Source organism: Taudactylus pleione, unplaced genomic scaffold (genome assembly GCF_031769625.1).
Source record: "Taudactylus pleione unplaced genomic scaffold, aTauple2 ptg000199l, whole genome shotgun sequence".
Taxonomy (NCBI): Eukaryota; Metazoa; Chordata; class Amphibia; order Anura; family Myobatrachidae; genus Taudactylus; species Taudactylus pleione.
The window spans coordinates 7,551,906-7,572,195 of record NW_028284601.1 but is presented as its reverse complement, the minus strand read 5'-3'; the positions used below and the strand labels follow the sequence as shown (position 1 = coordinate 7,572,195).

The 20,290-nt window shown below is 45.1% G+C and overlaps 1 protein-coding gene across 4 annotated transcripts in view; it reads left to right on the top strand.

Moving 5' to 3' along the window:
- The window catches only part of KPTN (kaptin, actin binding protein), an 82,853-nt gene that overhangs the window by 32,759 nt on the left and 29,804 nt on the right, over positions 1-20,290 (top strand). For 2 of the 4 annotated variants that reach the window (XM_088477086.1, XM_088477088.1), the window contains exon 12: positions 405-632. The exons of the other annotated variants lie outside the window; for them this stretch is intronic. In XM_088477086.1, coding sequence (XP_088333212.1) covers positions 405-599 — 195 coding nt within the window. In that variant the 3' untranslated portion in view covers positions 600-632. Of the gene's footprint in view, positions 1-404; positions 633-20,290 lie in introns of those variants that run through there. 4 annotated transcript variants of the gene reach the window in all.

Sequence of the window (20,290 nt, the reverse complement as noted above, 5' to 3'; positions counted from 1 at the left end):
AAACCATACGGACAAACCCAGCAGTAATCAGGCCTGTTAATAGAAGGGACAGCAAAATATTGTGAATTCATGAGGAATTGCTGCACTGCTTATAGTTCCAGGAAGGATGGGCAACGTGCAACTTATAAAAAATTCCCCAGCCATACATTTCTCAGCCATGTGCTCGTCTATCCCATGATATAGTAAGCGGGATCAACACTCCTTTGTAGCCTTTTACGTATAATTGTTTTCTATTCCTAGCGACCAGGGCACAGCCCCCACTTAACACCAGCTGCATCCCAGCTATTAGCTTGATTGATAATTGGCTCGTACCTCTTAATTAGTTGGCTGATAGCTGCCGCTGGTGTTTCGTTTATTACACATTGATCACCGACTGCTCCTCTCGCCTTCTCCTCCCTACACAGCATAGTCTGACGAAGACCTCCCACTGCCTCCTGCACAGGCTGCGGGAGCAAGTGGAGCGCGCCAAAACGTTGGACGCATCATACTCACAGAAAGAAGTGGAGGCTGAGCAGTCGCAGGGCGCTGCACCTGACCGGCCGCCGGACACTCTAAGCGAGGTGGAACCGGAACCACCACATGCAAGATCTGCAGTCTAATTATTTTGGAATAAAAATATGTTCTGTACCCGACCCTGCTGCTGTGAGACTTGTGTGTAATCGATCCGAAGCGGCCGGACGAGTATAAAGGACATGTATAGTTTTCAGACCATGATTCATGTGTTGCATGTAAAAAAGAGAAGAGCTGTACGGACACCTAATCAATACATTTTAGGATTCAGTCATTTTCCAGAGTGAGAGGAATGGTGCAACAATGCCATATTGTCAGATTTAGCTGGATAACACTTTTACTGGCCTAAATGGTGACCGGTCCCTAATTCCAGAACTGATAATTGTGTGTATTTAGTAAGGGTGATGGGCACATGGAATGGCTTCCCAACAGATGTGGTAGTATCTGTCCACTAATAGTAAAACCTGTTGCTGTGGACTAAACTATTTCTGTAGTGTGCAAGGCAGCTCCCACAAACTATCTTTGGTGTGTTTCCTGGGAATGTTCCTTAATCTACGTTACTGGCAGCTCCTTACTAAATTGAGGAGAGTTCCATGTAAGTGAAAGGAAGGAGAGACTCTGCCAGTGGTCATGAAAGGGGGCCAGTGCCACTGTAACTGGGAAGTGGGGGTAAATAGAAGCATTCAAATAATTCTGTTCTGTTTTCAACACTTCTTATTCTATGTTTGTTTTAGATTATGGGCAAAATTTGCTAAGCGGCGGGTTCTAAATCCCGCCGGTTTGGTGGCGGTTTGACGGCGGGTTCTAAACCCTGGCAGTTTAGTGGCTGTTTGACGGCAGTTTCTAAATGAATTCCAAAACCACTTACTAGTAATTTTAGCTCTAGCCCTGTTCTATTCTATTCTAAAATGTGTTTTGATGGCGGTTTTGCGGCGGTTGTGGCCTTAGTAAGTCTGTGGATAGCAAAACCGCCACCAAACCACTGGGGTTTAGAACCCGCCGCTTAGTAAATTTTGCCCTATGCCCCTATGGAAAGTAAATAAATGTAAAATGCATAATATTACCCTATAACCACAGGACTCAGCCAGCCCTCCCAGTAGTTCCCAGGGATACAGGAAATAGGCTGTGCATTGTTTCTGGGGCAATATTTGAAGCTGTTCATAGAATGAATGCACTTACTCAACACACTAAATAATTATATAAACTAGCCAATACAGAGCAGCTTTGCTTTCATCGGTGGGTATCAATGGATTTCCTATCAGGTAAATCTCACATAGGGTTTACAAAGCAATCACAGCATCTTTCTGTAAAGAGCCACTAAGCCGAAATATGTATGTTGAAATAAAAGCATTAACTATTTAACACTTATTTTTTTGCAAAAATGATGCGGACCCCTTCAAAGAAAAAAACCCAGGAAAAAACAATCGGTTCGCGCCGCTGCGCGCTTTGGAGGGTTGCGCTGTGTGCCCCTCAGCCTGGCGCACAACCAATGGGGGGCGTGATCGTCCCCCCCCCTTTGGCACAGGAAACTCTCCTGCTGCTGCTGCTATAGCAGCCTCGGACAGTCTCCCAGTGCAGCCCAGCACACAGCAGCGTGTGCTAGGCTGCTGTGACCTAAGAGGGAGAGAGCGCGGTGCCGGACCCGGGTAATTAGTACCCGCTCGCGGCTCGGCGCCCCTGTGTACAGGCGATTGGCTGATCGCCCGTACACACTTGCCGATGGACAGATATGTCTGCAGACATATCTGTTCATCGGCTGTGCAGCACAGCCAATGCGGTATGTCTGTGAACGATGTCGTTCGCAGACATATCGTCTGTACACACTGGCCGACGAGGGCACGATATATTGGCCGATCAATTGATCGGCCAATATATCAGCCAGTGTGTACCCAGCATTAGGAAGTCTTCAGAGAGTAACTTACTTATCTCAAACTGCGATCACAACCTAATTTAAGTTGCTGCAAAACAAGCAATCCTACACATGACCACAACATTATAAAAACCACGTTTATCTGACACGGAAATTAAGAACACAGGACGTTCTGTAAATAAGATTTAATGTGACAATGTCCCTTTGCTCAGACCCCACCTGGGTAACTTCACTGAAAGCGATGAGTTTGTTTAATCTGTGTTATAAATTTTTTCTTGCCCTTTTATCCAAGCACTAGGGGTAGATTTATCAATGTTTGGAGAGATATAAAGGGCAAGATGTCATAGGGTCCGAGTTTTTTGTGTGCACATTTAAAGGTCCGAGTTTGTCTCACAACTCACCAAATGTAATGGCCTGCGAACTTGTGAGTTCGAGGTTATTACATTATGCGAGAGAGGGTGAGTTTTCCCCTATGAAAACTCAGACCTTTTAATGCTACTAGCGTAACCAGCACCAAGGTTCTGTTGAGCCTGTCCTGGTTCTTAAAATACAGGGGAAAAATGTGTGGAGGTTCTCTGTATTTTAAGAACCAGCACCAGGCTCTATTGAGCCGGTCCTGGTTGTGGAAATACATGGGACAATATGAGTATGGATTCCCTGAATTTTCCATAACTAGCACCGGACTCTTTCTAGCGGGGGTGTAATGTCACAGCCGGGGTACCCTTTCACCGGGTCCCCCACCCAAAGCATTATACCTGACCACTAGTCAGCCAAGGCCAGGGAGCCCTGGGGAGGTGGGGACCCCCCAATAAAGGAGTACCCCCTCTCCAAGGCACCGCAGGCCTGGGCTGATAGCCCGGGGCTATCCCCGGTGGGTGCCTGGTTGATTGTGTAAAAGTTTGTGCAAAAAACAGATTGTCTTTTACAGGAGAACTAGAGGTCCCCCGCATGCTGGTACTTGGAGAATCACAAGTACCAGCATGCATGCCATTAAGGGCCCGCTGGTACCTCTAGTTTACCTGTAAAAGAGATATATGAAAAAAACACAAGACACACACACTGTGAAAGTAAAATTTTATTTGAACATATATGCACTATCCCATGGATCCCCGGCTTGGGCTGACTTGCGTTCAGGTATAATGCTTTGGCTGGGGGACACAGTGATAGGGTTCCCCGGCTGTGGCATTTCCACCCTCCCCCCCCCCCCGGTATGAAGAGTCCGATGCTAGAACATACAGGGGACCCCTACTCATTTTGTCCCCTGTATTTTAAGAACTAGGACAAGCTCAACAGAGACCGATGCTGGTTCTTAAAATACAGGGGACGCCTACGCATTTTTTCCCCTGTATTTTGAGAACTAGGACAGGCTCAACAGAGACAGAGGCTGGGTTTGCTTGTGGGGGACTGCACGTAATTTTTAATTTTTTTTGTTTACTGTTTTTTAACAAACGGAAACATGCATGGATGGATCTCACGGATATGTGCATATTTCTGTGACCTGCTCCAGTGGCGGGCTGGGCCGGGGGGCAGCGTCATGCGGGCCGCGGGCAGTCTGTGTCACTGTGACACAGGCTGCACTGTGTGTGTAGCGCTGACCGGACGGAGTTCGGTCCTGCGCTACACAAGTGACAAACACACAGCCGCCGGCTCCGGCAGCTGTGTGTTTGTTTTGATCAGCAGCCAATGAGAGTCTGTCAGACTCTCATTAGCTGCTGCTGCACCCACTGCAGGAGCCGCTCCATCTTCCGGCTCCCGCAGTGGGCAATGGGAGAGGCGTCATGACGTCATATGACGTTTCTCCCATAATGCAGAGTGGCCCGGCCCGGGAGGACAGACGGAGGAGCAGATGGCGACGGTGGGAGCGGGGATTCAGGTAAGTGTTTTTTTTTATATTGTTTTTTTATATTACGTGTGTCTACTGGGGGGGGGGGTCTGGCACTACAAGGGGGAGACCACTACTGGGGGCACTACAAAGGGGGGGACTACTACTACTGGGGGCACTACAAAGGGGGTGGGGGACAACTGCTACTACTGGGGACACTACAAGGGGGGGACTACTACTGAGGGCACTACTACTACTGGGGGCACTACAAGGGGGGGACTACTACTGAGGGCACTACTACTACTGGGGGCACTACAAGGGGGGGACTACTACTACTGGGGTCACGACAAGTGGGGGACTACTACTACTACCGGGGGCACTACAAGGGGGGGGACTACTACTGGGGGGACTACTACTGGGGGCTACTACTGGGGGCACTACAAGGGGGTACTGCTACTACTGGGGGCACTACAAGGGGGTACTACTACTACTGGGGGCACTACAAGGGGAGGGGACTACTACTAGGGGCACTGCATAGGGGGGAGGGGACTACTACTAGGGGCACTGCATAGGGGGAGGGGGCTACCACTGGGGGCACTGCATCGAGTAACCACTGCTGGGAGCTCTATATAAAGGGCAATACTGGGTACTGCATAGGGGGGAGACTACAACTGGGGCCACTATTTAAGGGGCATTGCATAAGGGTTACCACTATTGGGGGCACTGCATGGGGGGTGGACTGCTACTGGGGGCACTATATAAGAGGCACTGCATACTGGGTACCACTATTGGGGGCACTATATAAGGGGCTTACTACTGGGAGCACAAGGGGCAATGCACAGGGGGGACCACTACTGGGGGCACTATATAAGGGGCTTACTACTGGGGGCACAAGGGGCACTGCATAGGGGGGATCACTACTGGGGCACTACTAGAGGCCTGCAAAAGGGTGTTCTCTCCTGTGGCACACGGGGGCACTGCATATGGGCACTACTTCAGGGGGCTGCCCCTAATCTTTATTTTTACCTTACATTAATCCCATATGGACCCGCCTCCTCCCTGAAACACTTGAGGGGGGCGGCGCCGTAGCACGCACGTTCTTCGGGCACCCTGGCTACACGCTACTCCTCTGCCAGGGCCGCCTGCATGCATATGCGCCCCAGGCTAAAAGTTGCCAGCCAGCCCCTGACCTGCTCAGACTAGACTCGCTTGCCTCAAGCTGGTCTTTTTTTTTTTTTCTCTAGTTTACAGACCGTAATAGTGTGCGAGTTAAACACTCGCACTCTATCACATTGCCCGACTTGTGTTCTCACAATGGGAAAACATCTGTAATGCGTAATATGCCGTTGTGGGGGGGAGGGGTGAGAAACATGCAAGTTTGCATGTTCGCAGAACCTAGCTCCGAAAATGAGTGTAGCTCCATCAGTGATTGCAAAATATGCGCTATAGCACGTTTTTACACGCTACAGCAAACCTGGGAACCAGATTTTAAATCTGATCTGGTCCTGCAGGACGCGCTGGTGCTGTGTGTGCTGCAGTAGCCAATCCCTGCGCGGCGGCGTCTCCCCGGCCAATCCCTGCTCGGCGGCGTCTCCCCAGCCAATCACCACGCGGTGTCTCCCCAGCCAGTCGTCCTGACAACTCCTCTTTCCATCCATTCACAGCGGAGCGGAGCTACCTGGGGAGAGTAAAAAAGTGGGGAAACCAGCATAGGTTGGGCTGCTGCAGCAGAGTGGAGCGCTGTTCCTGCAGGCACGGCAGGCGGCAGAGCATCAGAAGTAGAGGCAGCTTCAGACTGACAACAGTGACCCGGCCAAGGGCACCCAGCAGAAGCAGAGGAGGTAACCACTGCCGCAAGTTCTATCTACCCTTACCCCCTCCCTACCCCCAGTACTGCCCCAGTTGCTATCCTGATCCCCTCCCTACCCCCAGCACTGCCCCCAGTATTACCTGCCCCTAACCGCCTCCTTGTCCCCCACTACTGCTATCTACCCTATCCCCCTCCCTACCCCAGTACTGCCTGCTCCTAACCTCTTTCTTGCCCCCAGTACTGCCCCAGATGCTATATCTACCCATGCTCCCTCCCTGTCCCCCTTACTGTCCCAACTGCTATCTACACTTGCTCCCTCCCTACACTCGGTGCTGCCCCAGCTTCTATCCTAACCCCCTCCCTACTCCCACCACTGCCCCGAACCACCCCCAGTACTGCGCCAGCTGCTATCTACCCTTGGCCCCCTCCCTACCCCCAGCACTGCCTGCCCCTAGCCCCCTCCTTGCCCCCCAGCACTGTCGCAACTGCTGTCTGCCCTCACCCTTATAATACGTGATTGGACCTAGAAACACTGGATTAGGACCCCAATTATTTCTTAAAGTGAGGGGTCCCTGGGACCCACAATTTTTTTCGCTCAGCACGTTCACAAAGTATACAGTAATCAGCTCCTGTCATTTTTTCAAAACCTCTTGTAACATGACCGAAGCTGATTGGTTAGTAGTTTCTCCACTATATCTCTCACCAAGCTTTGCTAAATCTCCCCCAAAATCTCTTCTAGAACACAGCAGCGGTATTAACACCATGAACCATGATTTTCAGCACATATGCATATGAAATATTATTGTTAGGTTCCTATGAGAGCTACATCATTCCCATAGGTTCCTTAGGGAGAAGGTATACTGTATATCACTGACATGTTATATTCTTTCATTCAGCCATTTCAAATGTATACAGATGCCTTATCAAATATGGATTATGGAAAGTATTGCTTCAATATACTATGGTTCCTTTAACGATTATACACTGAACTTGTAGTGTCCCATATAAACATATTGGCCAATTCTTTTTTTTAGAACCAGTTAAATGGGCAATAAAGAAGGGCTGATTGCTCTTCTGTGATAACTGAGAATATGAGTAAATAATAACCGTGTGTTCCCCTGAAGCACGTCTGTTTACCTCATCAGAGTATAGTAACGCCTTGTTTGCTTAACCACAGTGATTTGATGGAAACCTTTCTGTGTAAAGTGAGTTCATATATGAGAATGAATTATGACATCAATATATTTAATTCATAATACTGAATATGCTATAATCATGAGAGTGGCTAATAATAACTGATCAATAATTTGCCTTCAGCTGGAGAGCATAATTCCACTTATTGTCAATCCTCACGCGGTAAGGGAAATTTAGGCGTCCGCCTCGCACCTTATTCCACAAATTAGTCTGCTTCATGTGGTTCCACAAAGTCATTGCAGTAACCATTGTTTTTGGTTAGGTCTTAAATGCAATTGAAAGAGGATAGTAATTGGCTGTGTAAGCGCACTAACAAGGTCCCAGAGCTATCCAGACGCTTGGACTGACATCATCAACAGCATATGTGTGGCTGCATTGATATACAGTATATCTTCGCGAATAAGTAGCCCTTTTATATATGACTGCATTTGTATTTCTGGTTTGATGTTTAGTTACTGTGGAATCTGAATTAAATGAGGATTTCTGCTTTTCTCAACCAACGGTTCCTCTACCCAGGTCACACAATTGTTTCTGCAATATCTCATTCCTGAAGCTGACTTGTCACAATCTCCTCGGATATTATTTTTTGGCTCTGGAGAGAGCTATTTTATTTATAGTACTGTTTATGCTGTTTGCATTCTCCCGGACAGGATTCCTACAGTCCGTACAATAGAAGAACTGTAGAGGAAGCTGGCCCGGTCCCCAGCTCTCTACTCTAGCAACCACTACAGTATAATAATGTCTTATTTAGGCTGTCAAAGACTAAAACACAATAATAGCACATACAATACAGTCTTATCAACTTGACAGAATGCCATCTAAAAAAAAAAAAATACAATATACACAAAGTAAAGGATACAGATATAAGGACATGAATGTTAAATAATGCGTAATAGCTCATGTTCATATTTAATTGGATTTTCCAACCAGACTGTTTTTTAAATATTAAAGCATTGGATTGTTAATGCCCTCCCGCAACTGTTAGTAAAAACACTACTTCATATAACTTGTTTCCATCTGGTTTTATTTCTTCCATCAAAACTTATGAGATTCAGGTAAGTCTGTCTGTTCTTGTTCAATTCAGTTGAAAATTGCTTTGCGAAAGCAATTGTATTGTGGGAATGGCAGAGCTGGTCTGCTACATTCCCACAATACAAGAGTGACCCTTTCTATGGGCTCTTAATTATCATTATTTTTACTAAAATAAAGTGAAAAAGGGTGTTTTCACACCCTTTTCACATTAGTTTCACTTAAAGTTACTAAAGGACAATTGGAGTAGAATTCATAAAATTCTACTCCAACCCCTAATTATCACTTATTTTTAGTAATCAGATCGCATTTCCCATCATTTTAATGGGAAATGCGATCTGCCTTGTAGTTATTAAATATAATTTGTGAAAAAAATACCGGGGGAAGCCCTGTGATAATAACACCACTTGGAGGTGGCGTTATCCAGTAACTCCCCCGGTTACTGGACTCCTGCTCCGCTCTAACAGGCAGAGCAGATCCCGGAGCCGACCACATGCTGATCACTGCTAAAAAAAAAAACCTGAGTCCAGACCGGAGATTGGGGCTCCGGTGATGTCCTCCCTCCGGTCAGCTGGTCTCCCATCATGCACTGAGACCCAGTCATCAGGTGACCGGGTCTCAGTGCACGATGGGATGTCAGCTGACCGGAGTCATGGAGGACATCATCTGAGCCCCAATCACTGCAGGTAAGTGCAATTAAGTGAGGGGGTCGCGGGGGCGGGGCTTAACTGCGGCCGGAAGGCGCATGTGCGGGCACTTGTCACTGTATTTTTTGCTAGAATACCGTGATTACTGGATTCGCAGGGACAGAACTTTATCGCAAGCTCTGTCCCTGCAAAGGATTTTTAGTAAATCCCTCTGATATTGCCTGAATTCGCAATGCGAATTCAGTCAGTTATATCACATTACAATCTACATTCAAAATGCGGATTGTAGTAAATAGAGCCCTATATCATTTGCAATAAAAACCTTGGTGAAAATTACAGTACATACTAAATAAATTATGCTCTTCTGAAATATAATTTTAATCTTTTTTTTTTTTTAGTGTAGTATTATTACTGTGAATTTTCTTGGTGTCTCCGCTATGATAGTTTAGCCATTGATAAGAACCGAGGCAAAATGGAGTTTCACTACACCGTTTAGTATTTAGCTGAACAGATTTAGACTACAGGCCTTTGACACACATAATCAAGGAAGTTCTCAGAATAGAAATGGTGCAACAAGCTCTTTCTGAAGTGCGAATTGCATATTTTAGCGCTGCACTTTAATAAATAAGCAAAGCATCGGACAAGAACCTCTTAAATTGTACTTGTTGCCAAGGGAGCCATTTTGTGTCTCATGTTTCAGTGCCCTCAAGCAACAAGAGAATTGATAGGTTGCAGTCTTGTGAATATTTATAGAGCTCGCAAAATGGCTTCCTGCCCTGCGTCTAAGAGCTACGTTTGTAAATCTGAAAGTCTTCAGGACATAGCTGGAAACTGCAGGTAGGGTGTTATGCAGAGTTGTAGGGTTTAATTAAATCTAAAATGTGAATCATTATTTATTGATAGTGTGTGATCAGACGGGCGGGCGGTGCAGACAGTGGACCATTTCAGTATTGCGTATTAATCTCCATTGTTTTCAAACACTGATTCTACAGCGATAGAGCCAAGTATGAGAGATGCAGAGTAATAAGTAGTCTCCATATCTCTGTGCTAAACAGGTCAACTAAGGTAGAGTCCTTATTCACATGGGGCTAGGGCTTAGCCTGGACATGAGTAAGTCTCCAGGGGAACGGGAAATGTAGAGAATGTTTCTGCATGGAAAATAACCCTCTCTATGTACCTAATGTCTCCTGCTTCTCTAACCCATTAACACCCACCTTACATCTTGTGCTGTCAGTCATGTATGAGCTTTTTTTTTTTACTTGAAAATTTTTTATTAATTCTTTTGAAATTACAATCCGATACATCAACCAGAAATCACAAGTATACTGTATGTGTACATAAATATATATATTAAAAAAAATAGCACACAAATAAAAATAATAATAACCAACAATAGACAATCTACATATCAATTACAACAACAATACAGTATAAAAAAATAAAATTACAAAGGGGAGAAAAAAGGGTCTGGGGTACAATCCTGAATCATCTTATAATAAATACAAAATCCCATATATTTCTGTAAATAAAATCTAAATCAAAAACCTTGGTCTTTATAAAATTGCCATTCCTAACACTGATTTTGAAACTACTTATAGGAAGAATAGTATTCAAACCACAATCGCCACTTGGTTAATGGGGAGGTAACAGATGTGGAGTATTTTAAACCAATGGTCTCCATGTCATAACTCCTTTGAACATATCCTACAATCTTAGAAAGGGATGGGGGATTAGAGTAGGGATGGGGGATTAGAGTTTTTCCAAAGTTGAGCTATGGTTGATCTAGTAGCAATAAAGATATGTCCTGTGACATCTCTACAATGGGTTTGGAGAGTGGGCGGATAATGATGAAGAAAAGCTATTTTAGGTCATAGTGGTAACTTAATATCAATTACTGTATCTATGAGATCGAATACTTCGGACCAGAGCCTTTGAATTTTTGGACAAGAGCATACTTTGAGGACTTTGAACTCCCCCCAGGATTTGTGGTTGGAAAATCTTCTGCGGTGGTGCCGAGCTTTCCAGCCCGGGACCCATTGGACGTTATAGGGCTAGCCCACCGCAGCAACAAAGAGGGGTGAGATACATAAACTATCCATCTATTGGAACTCATATCTTTTCCAAGAGAAGTTCCTTTTTATTTACACGTCGTCACTTTATAATTAGAATATCTGTGACGCTTATGGGAATCATTTCCCTTCCATTGCACCATGTTACTTTGATATGTGTATGTATTAAATTGTTTATTTTTACATTATTCACATTTTGGCATCCATCTTTCATAAATTGTGCGCAGGTGCCTTTCTCCCATCATTCTTTTTATTATTAAGACCAAAAAATATGAAAGAGAGTGCCTACCTCTCCACATTGTCTCCAGCAAAGTTGAGAAGTATTCGGCCAAAATTTACACAAACATTCAGGAGTAAGATAAATCCTCTGTACTAATTTAACCAGCATTTCTGAATAATTAACACATTGAGACATTTTAAAAATATTTTGAAAGATCTTGTCCCACTCTTCATCAGAAAGGGAAATATGTAAATCATCTTCCCATTTAGCTTGGATTGACAACCTATCTCTTTCGCCCGGAGCTAAAAGAATCTTATACCACACAGAAATAGCACCTTTCAGGGAAGGTGTATGTAAAATGGAAAGAATAGAGGAGAAGGACTGATGTGGAGCCAAATTATTTATAAAAAGTTATTGGAGGAAATGACGGACACGCAAGTACTTATAAAAGTCGTGACTGGAGTTGTGAAAAAGTCTTGACACCAGTATCGTCCAAAAGATCAAAAGATTTAGACATCCCTAGATCCAACCAGAGAGACAAGGACAGGTCTGGAATAAGTTTAGATACAGCTTTTAGAGATAAATGGGTGGAGGGAAGTTTTAATAATTCCTGTAATACCAAGTAACGTATCCCAAACTCGTAGAGAATCTAAAGTGCTTCTTAGTAGAGATCTCAATACCGGCCTATGTCCAGTGTCCAACCATAGGAGATGTCAACAGATTGAGAGCGTTCAATATCCACCCAGGGTTTAGGAGAATCAAGAACAAGCCAATCAGATAATTGCGCCAGCAAGCTGGCAAATTGGTAAAATTCCAGGTTGGGTGCAGGAAAACCATCTCTATGTTTAGACCTCCATGTTGATCGATACGCCCATGCCTCCTATAGCAGAGAGGCTGCCATCATTCCCACACTGCACATAGGAGCCAATCTCAGGAAAGCCCAGCAGAGCTGGATCCAATCAAAATTGCAGAAGCAGACAAAAAAAATATATCTTTATAATCACAATTTTGCCACGTATCATAAATACATTCCCGATTCCTTCTCACTTTTACACTGAGTGAAGACATAAAAGATGCTAAATAGACTGGTATTTTAAATAAAAAGCAGAAAAGTTTTATTTAGTATCTGGTTCATCAACTGTAATCCTGATTTTGTTGCCTTGCTGTGCCCACATCTGCATGTCACACCTTTGTTCCAAGGTCAGGCTTCCTCTGAGAAGGTTCTCTGAGTAACTCAGTGCCTCCAGTAAGAACAGTCTCATATATCTAAAACAATTGAGAAAGGAAAGATCAATTAAGAATATTAATAAAGTTTTTGTTTTCAGTATTAAAATTAGAGATATCATAACTAATCTTTGGTCTGTAGTTCACCCCTCTGCTTACCTCCAGTTCTTTCAACTTTTCTTCAATACCCTCACAGTTTGCTCACAAATGACATCTCAGTGTATTATAGATGCTGCTGTCCAATGTTAAGGTTCCGCAGGCCGAAGATTGGGTGCCACATGTTGTTGTAGAACAACAGGTAGATGTTTGGGAACCACAGTCAGATGTTAGGGAGGCCAGGGGCAGATGTTTGGCAACCACAGGCAGATGTTAGGTAGGCCACGGGCAGGTGTTAATGAGGCCACGTGCAGGTGGTAGGAAGGTCCCGGGCAGCTGTTAAATTTTGGCTGTAGCTGGAGGTCGATAAGGGGAAGGCAGTGGCCGGTTTGGGGGATTATATGGGGAAAGTATAGGCTTACCCGTGGGCGGCTTAGGTTAAGCTGAAGGCTCCCGCACAAGTTGAGATGGAGGAAATACAGGCCGAGCCTTGGAGAAATAGGGGGAAACCCTAGTCTGATGTGGAGCCTCATATGGGGACGGCAAAGGTTGGGGTGCCGCAGGTAGAGCTGCAAATGTCACATGCCGAGTTGGTTTCGGTACAGGCTTAGCAGCGGGCAACACCTGCTAAGGAGGCTGCTGATGGTGGGGCGGCACTTGTCGAGCTGAAAGTGTCATTGGCCGTAGTGGGGGCAACACATTCTGAGCTGCTGGTGGCACATGCCGAGTTGGTGGTGGGAGTGGGTGAGGTACAACCAGCGCAGACCAAGGTGGGGGCCGGTGATGGGGCGGCATCTTCTCAGCTACAATTGGTGCAGGCTGAGGTGCGATGCGCATTGGCTGAGTTGGAGGAGGTCCAGGCCGTGGTGAAGAAGGCACAAGCCAACGCGGGGGCACTAAAGAATTACATCGGGGCCCCACAGGCTCGTGTCGTGGTACCACAGGCCGATATACTGGAGATAAAGAGGCTGAAAAGGATATTCCAAAAGGCATATCAAATATCTTGGCTCTAAAGCTGAAGATATGGCAATAAACTGGCTGGAGGTTAGTTTATATAGGAGAGGCTAGCAATGGCTTTATTACATCACAATAGGTAGAGATGACTGGCAGGAGAGGAGGTCAGAGGTCACCATGTGACAGGTGACCTCATATATGGACATAGGCTGAGCTAAGCTACCATAGTGGCATATGCAGGGGGAGGGTTTCTGAGTGTGTGTGGGGTGGGGGAGAGTGTACTCTGAAAAATGTCCAGTGGACAGGTCATGTCAGGTAGGTAAAGGACCCTCATATAGGTCAGTATAGGGAAGTGAGCCTACTCTGACCCTCCAGTGAGTGAGAAGCTGTGTACATACTGTATGCAATCTTCCTCAGTTTGGGATGGTTACTGTTAGTCAGGGGGCACAGAAAACCCCGGGCTGCTGAGGAGGTGCAGTCATGGGGACTCCTCATACTGTAAACTATCTGTGGTAATTATGTCATCTTTCTTCACACTGGAAATGATCATTGATCTGGACTAATAGAGCCATTCTTATTTCCCTACATAGGGAGCTTTCTCAAAATCATTTGGACAGCTTCTCCTATTAACCACCATCTATATTAATGAGTTTAGCTGAAGTCTGATGCATCTTGGTTATATGCTTTATAGATATTATTTTTATAGAGGAATAAATGTAGAAACCTTTTACCTTTGGGTCACATGGTAATTATTTAGCTAATGGAAAGTGATCTGGCCAGTGCTGCTTCTTGTTTGTTTGTCAGATCCAAGTTTATATATTTCAGGAGTGTCACAGTCTCCTTTAGCAGCTGCAGGTAATGACTCATTTATATCAGTAGATTCACACTACATTCTGCCCATCTGCACCAAAAGGGACCTTTCCTCTATTTTATCATTTATCATGATCCCAGTAAGGGTTCCCCTAAGCCCAGGGGCCAGTTACCAGGATTGTGCATACACACTAGACTATTGTTATGAATGATATGGATGATAACGATATCGTCCAACGATATATCATTCAGTGTGTATGCAGTGAACCACCAATGATGCGTGCTCCCGCGGGTTGTTAACGATGTCTTTTGTTGTCCGTACATGCAGGCCAATCTGACGATATCATCAAGAATTGCCTGTTCAGAGATGTGGCAGGACTTCACCGAGAGATATCAGTGTGTACACCTAATATCGTTTGTCCTGCACTACAGAAAGTTCAAGGGAAATCTTTCACCAATATCGTTCATACAGCACCTGGTCTAGTGTGTATGAGCCTTTAGTGTCTAAGCTGAGGGCAGCCGCTACACTCAGTACACTGACCTCCTGTCAGGGGTGGAGCATGAGAGGGCAGGGCCTGTCCACCCTATACACCTCATTTTTTCAACAACAGGAATGGGCGTGCCTGCACCTCAATATGGGGAAGGTTCACGCAGATTTGGTTGGATATAGCTGTGGAATGGCCATTTTTGACCTGAACACACACACACACGTTTCATCACTTTAGACATTTTTGCCATGTTCTATGTTTTTGTAATGTAAGATATTTTACCACTTGTAAAATATGAGGACGGAGTCCATAGACACGGAAACGCGTTGAACAAGTCGGCTCAGGTAAAGCCGATGAGAACGGGCTGAGCCACACACCTGCAGCGCAGCCAGCACAGATGCATGTCTGGTGTCTAACATCACAGATATCGCTGCAGTTTGCAGTGACCCCAGCAATATCTACTTACCCTGCACATTAAAAAGCCTTGCACGCGGGCGGACACTAAGGAGACACCATACAGAGTTACCGGTGTGTCTATACAGTCCTGACCGCTACCGATCCCACCCGCGGCTCACTGAGCATAAGTGTGAATATCTCTGCTTTCGGAAGCCGCCAGTTACAGTGGTATATAACTGTCTCTATACACATTGCCACAGCGCATAACAACAGACTTATGGTGGGTACACACTACACGATATGCTCCCTGAGCGATATCGTGTAGTGTGTCCCCGGCAGGCTGTGCTCAATGTCGTTCGTGACATTGAGCACAGCCGCTGAACGATATCATTAACGTTATCGTTCAGCGCCGGGCTCTCTCACCCATTCCCTGACATGCAGCAACCTGACGAGATCGTCAGGTTGGCCTGCATGCCAGCCCGATGAACGATGATGACGAACGACCCGCGGGAACGCGCGTCGTCGTCATCGTTCATCTTTTTGGGCTTAAAAATGGATGATAAAGTGAACGATAACGATATCGTTCAGTCGTCCACTTTATCGGCCAGTGTGTACGCACCTTTAGGGGGAGATTTAATAAAACTTGGAGAGAGATAAAATTGGAGATAAATGGCACCGTCCAGTCAGCTCCTAACTGTCACTTTACAGGCTGTGTTTGAAAAATGACAGTTGGGAGCTGATTGGTTAGTGCTATTTATCTCCAATTTTATCTCTCGCCAAGCTTTATTAAATCTCCCCCTTAGGGCCTGATTCAGCCAGGATGGCAACTGCTAAAGCGCACGTAGACGGCCAATTGCTGCATACTGTGCATGCGTCTACGAGAAGGCATCACTGCGAATGCACTGCGATCACAGAGACCGCGCAGAGTGTTTAACAGGCAATGAACATTTGGGGGTGGTGACAGGGGGGGGTGTGGTTGGAGAATCGCATGCATACCTGACCGTTTGAACCCCGTTGCATGGGCGTGCATAAATTAGCCAGTGCGATAGCATTAGCAGCTTCAGTACTCACAGCGTAAAACGATGTTAGCAATTTCTAAGTCAGGTCGGGGCTGCTGTAATTCTGCATGAGGGGCCGCTGGTACTCGATGTTACAGATGTGTATGAAGGTTGCTAGATATTACGGATGTGAGATAGCGGTAGTGGGAGGCAGTGGGCGTCTCTATGCTAGCAGTGCAATGGTATTGCGATTGCAATCATTAGCATATTTTCGCAGCAGACCTGTGTGAGAATACAGAGCTACAGTAGCGAGCCTCGCTGATTCAGGCCCTTAGATCATACCCCCGGGGGCTCTCTAACCACAGAGAGAGAATACAGCAGTAAGTACTTTATCAGCTGCTATACTATCATTCTTGAGACTCTATACAAAAGTCTGACATGTCAGTCAGCTGTGCAGAACACAGATTCAATTCTATAGATCGCATACCAGCAAACCCTGGTCAATTAAGGGTTAAACCCCAATGTGGAGACATTACTAATGGTTTATAATAAGCCACAAGAATATAACTGGCTATCCTGTCTGTTATGCAGTATGATATTTGTGAATACAGTTTTTATATATCTGTGACACTGAAATCCTATATATGTTTTTATATATTTTTCAACATGATTGTGTTATACCTGGATGTAGGGTACAATATAGTTGGAGTATTAATAAAAGTATCAATTTTTTATATATACACTGCTGTGGGACAGTGTGTGATTTAGAGCATGCAGCTATCTTTCTCCTTGTAATATTTTACCATTTATTTGTGATTAACAAGTACAAAAATACATCATGCACATTGAAAAGGCTAATATTCCTTTATAATACAGTGCAGTATATTCCTTTATAATACAGTGCAGTATATTCCTTTATAATACAGTGCATAATGTGCCTTTATAATACAGTGCACCATGTGCCTTTACAATACAGTGCACCTTATGCCTTTATAATACAGTGCACAATGTACCTTTATATTTATAATACAGTGCACCTTATGCCTTTATAATACAGTGCACTATATTACTTTATAATATAGTGCACCTTATGCCTTTATAATACAGTGCACAATGTGCCTTTATAATACAGTGCACCATGTGCCTTTATAATATAGTGCACCATATTCCTTTATAATACAGTGCACAATGTGCCTTTATAATTCAGTGCACCATATGCATTTATAATACAGTGCACCATGTGCCTTTATAATATAGTGCACCATGGGCCTGATTCAGACCCACTCGCGAGCGGCTATCCGCTCGCAAGTGGGTCGATGTTATGGACTGAGCATGCGCACGACGGAGGGAGCTCCGTCGTGCGCATGCGCCAGACGCGACGAGCGAAGGAAAGTCCTTCGCTCGTTGTGTCCGATCAAAGGGGGCATGCTGTCAATGTTGATTGACAGCACGCCCCCTTTGGTAGGCGTTCCGGGGGCGTGCCTCCCTGACGGGGGCGTTCCCACCGGAACGCCTCCCGTCAAAAGCCGGCCCACTGACATCACTAGTGATGTCAGTAGGAGTGATTTTGGCTCTGATAGAGCCAAAATCACTCCGGAGCTTGCGGTTGAAAAACTCAACCGCAGGCTCCGGCTCGCAATTTCGATGGTCGCGATGGTCACGACCATCGCGGCCATCAAACTGCACGCTCGTATAGGCTGTGGGTGGTGACCCACAGCTATACGAGCGTCCAGGAGGACGCTCCATTTTCATGGAGCCCGGCCCTCATTCAGAGCGTGCGCTCTGCTCAGAGCGTACGGCTCTGAATGAGGGCCCATATTCCTTTATAATACAGTGCACAATGTGCCTTTATAATATAGTGCACCATATGCATTTATAATACAGTGCACCATGTGCCTTTATAATATAGTGCACCATATTCCTTTATAATACAGTGCACAATGTGCCTTTATAATTCAGTGCACCATATGCATTTATAATACAGTGCACCATGGGCCTGATTCAGACCCACTCGCGAGCGGCTATCCGCTCGCAAGTGGGTCGATGTTATGGACTGAGCATGCGCACGACGGAGGGAGCTCCATCGTGCGCATGCGCCAGACGCGACGAGCGAAGGAAAGTCCTTCGCTCGTTGTGTCCGATCAAAGGGGGCATGCTGTCAATGTTGATTGACAGCACGCCCCCTTTGGTAGGCGTTCCGGTGGCGTGCCTCCCTGACGGGGGCGTTCCCACGGGACCGCCTCCCGTCAAAAGCCGGCCCACTGACATCACTAGTGATGTCAGTGGGAGTGATTTTGGCTCTGATAGAGCCAAAATCACTCCGGAGCTTGCGGTTGAAAAACTCAACCGCAGGCTCCGGCTCGCAATTTCGAAGGTCGCGATGGTCACGACCATCGCGGCCATCAAACTGCACGCTCGTATAGGCTGTGGGTGGTGACCCACAGCTATACGAGCGTCCAGGAGGACGCTCCATTTTCATGGAGCCCGGCCCTCATTCAGAGCGTGCGCTCTGCTCAGAGCGTACGGCTCTGAATGAGGGCCCATATTCCTTTATAATACAGTGCACAATGTGCCTTTATAATATAGTGCACCATATGCATTTATAATACAGTGCATCATGTGTCTTTATAATATAGTGCACCATATTCCTTTATAATACAGTGCACCATGTGCCTTTATAATATAGTGCACCATATTCCTTTATAATACAGTGCACCATGTGCCTTTATAATACAGTGCACAATGTGCCTTTATAATTCAGTGCACCATGTGCCTTTATAATACAGTGCACCATGTGCCTTTATAATACAGTGCACCATATGCCTTTATAATACAGTACACCATATTCCTTTATAATATAGTACCCTATATTCCTTTATAATACAGTGCACCATATTCCTTTATAATATAGTACCCTATATTCCTGTATAATACAGTGCACCATATGCCTTTATAATAGAGTACACCATGTGCCTTTATAATAAAGTGCACCATATTCAAATATAATACAGTGCACTTTATAATACAGTACAACATAGAATTTGTCGGCAGATAAGAACCATATGGCCCTTCCAGTCTGCCCTTTTGGGGTTAGGAATGGGTTAGGTTAGCGTTGGGGGTTAATGTAGGTTGTTAGTAGTTAAGGGTTGTTTGGGTACAGATGTTAAGGTGCGTACACTACATACTAGACGATATTTTGCCCGATTTCAACGCATCGGAGTGTCAAATCGTGAGTGTCCGCTCATGATCACGATGCCGATGCGCTTACCCACGGGTCATACATCACATCTTTAGAACTTGCCTGCAGTAGGGAAGATTTGTCAATCTCGTACACAATTTTGTGCAGATGGTTCGTGTGTTGGCGCTGACGATCTATCGTCCATTCCACATTACTTTGACTAATATGTCCCTGGACATGCCCACTCTCCATTTTGTTCAGCATCATGCCTTGGAAGTAGACAGACACGATTCGAGCAACTACCACACCTGATCGCGATCGCTTATATTTTGGTAAGTATAATGTAGTGCTGCTGAGCACCAATGTATCCACTGACCACCAATATGTATAAATGCATTATCCTCTGTCCACCAATGTTGATTAAATGCATGACCCACCTACTGACCACCACTGTGTCCCCTCCCCTGTCCACCAATATCTATTATGAAATGCATGACCCACCCACTGACCACCAATGTTGATTAAATGTATGACCCACTGTCTACCATTCTGTGCCCAGCCCTATTGTGTGTATGTATATATGTATATATATATATATATATATATATATTCATATTAAATTATTCTAAATAAACCTTTATTGAAAAATGCAAAAAAAAATAAAAAAAATTACATTAAAACACTGTAACATTAAAACAGCATAACTTAAAACAACATTAAAAATAGTATAACTATAAGCAACATTAAAAACATTAACACATGGCAACATAAAAAAAAATTTAAAATTGTTATGACAAATGTCCATTTCATTTTTATTTTTTTCCCTTAGAAATGTTTTTGGATAAGGATCGCAAATTTATTACTAACTTCCTGTAGCTTTTGCAAGCCAAGGAATGTCTCTGGAGGATCACCTGTCATGACTATGCCAACAAGTCCAAAAAACTATTGGCATTGGAGGAGTAGGTCGAATATAGC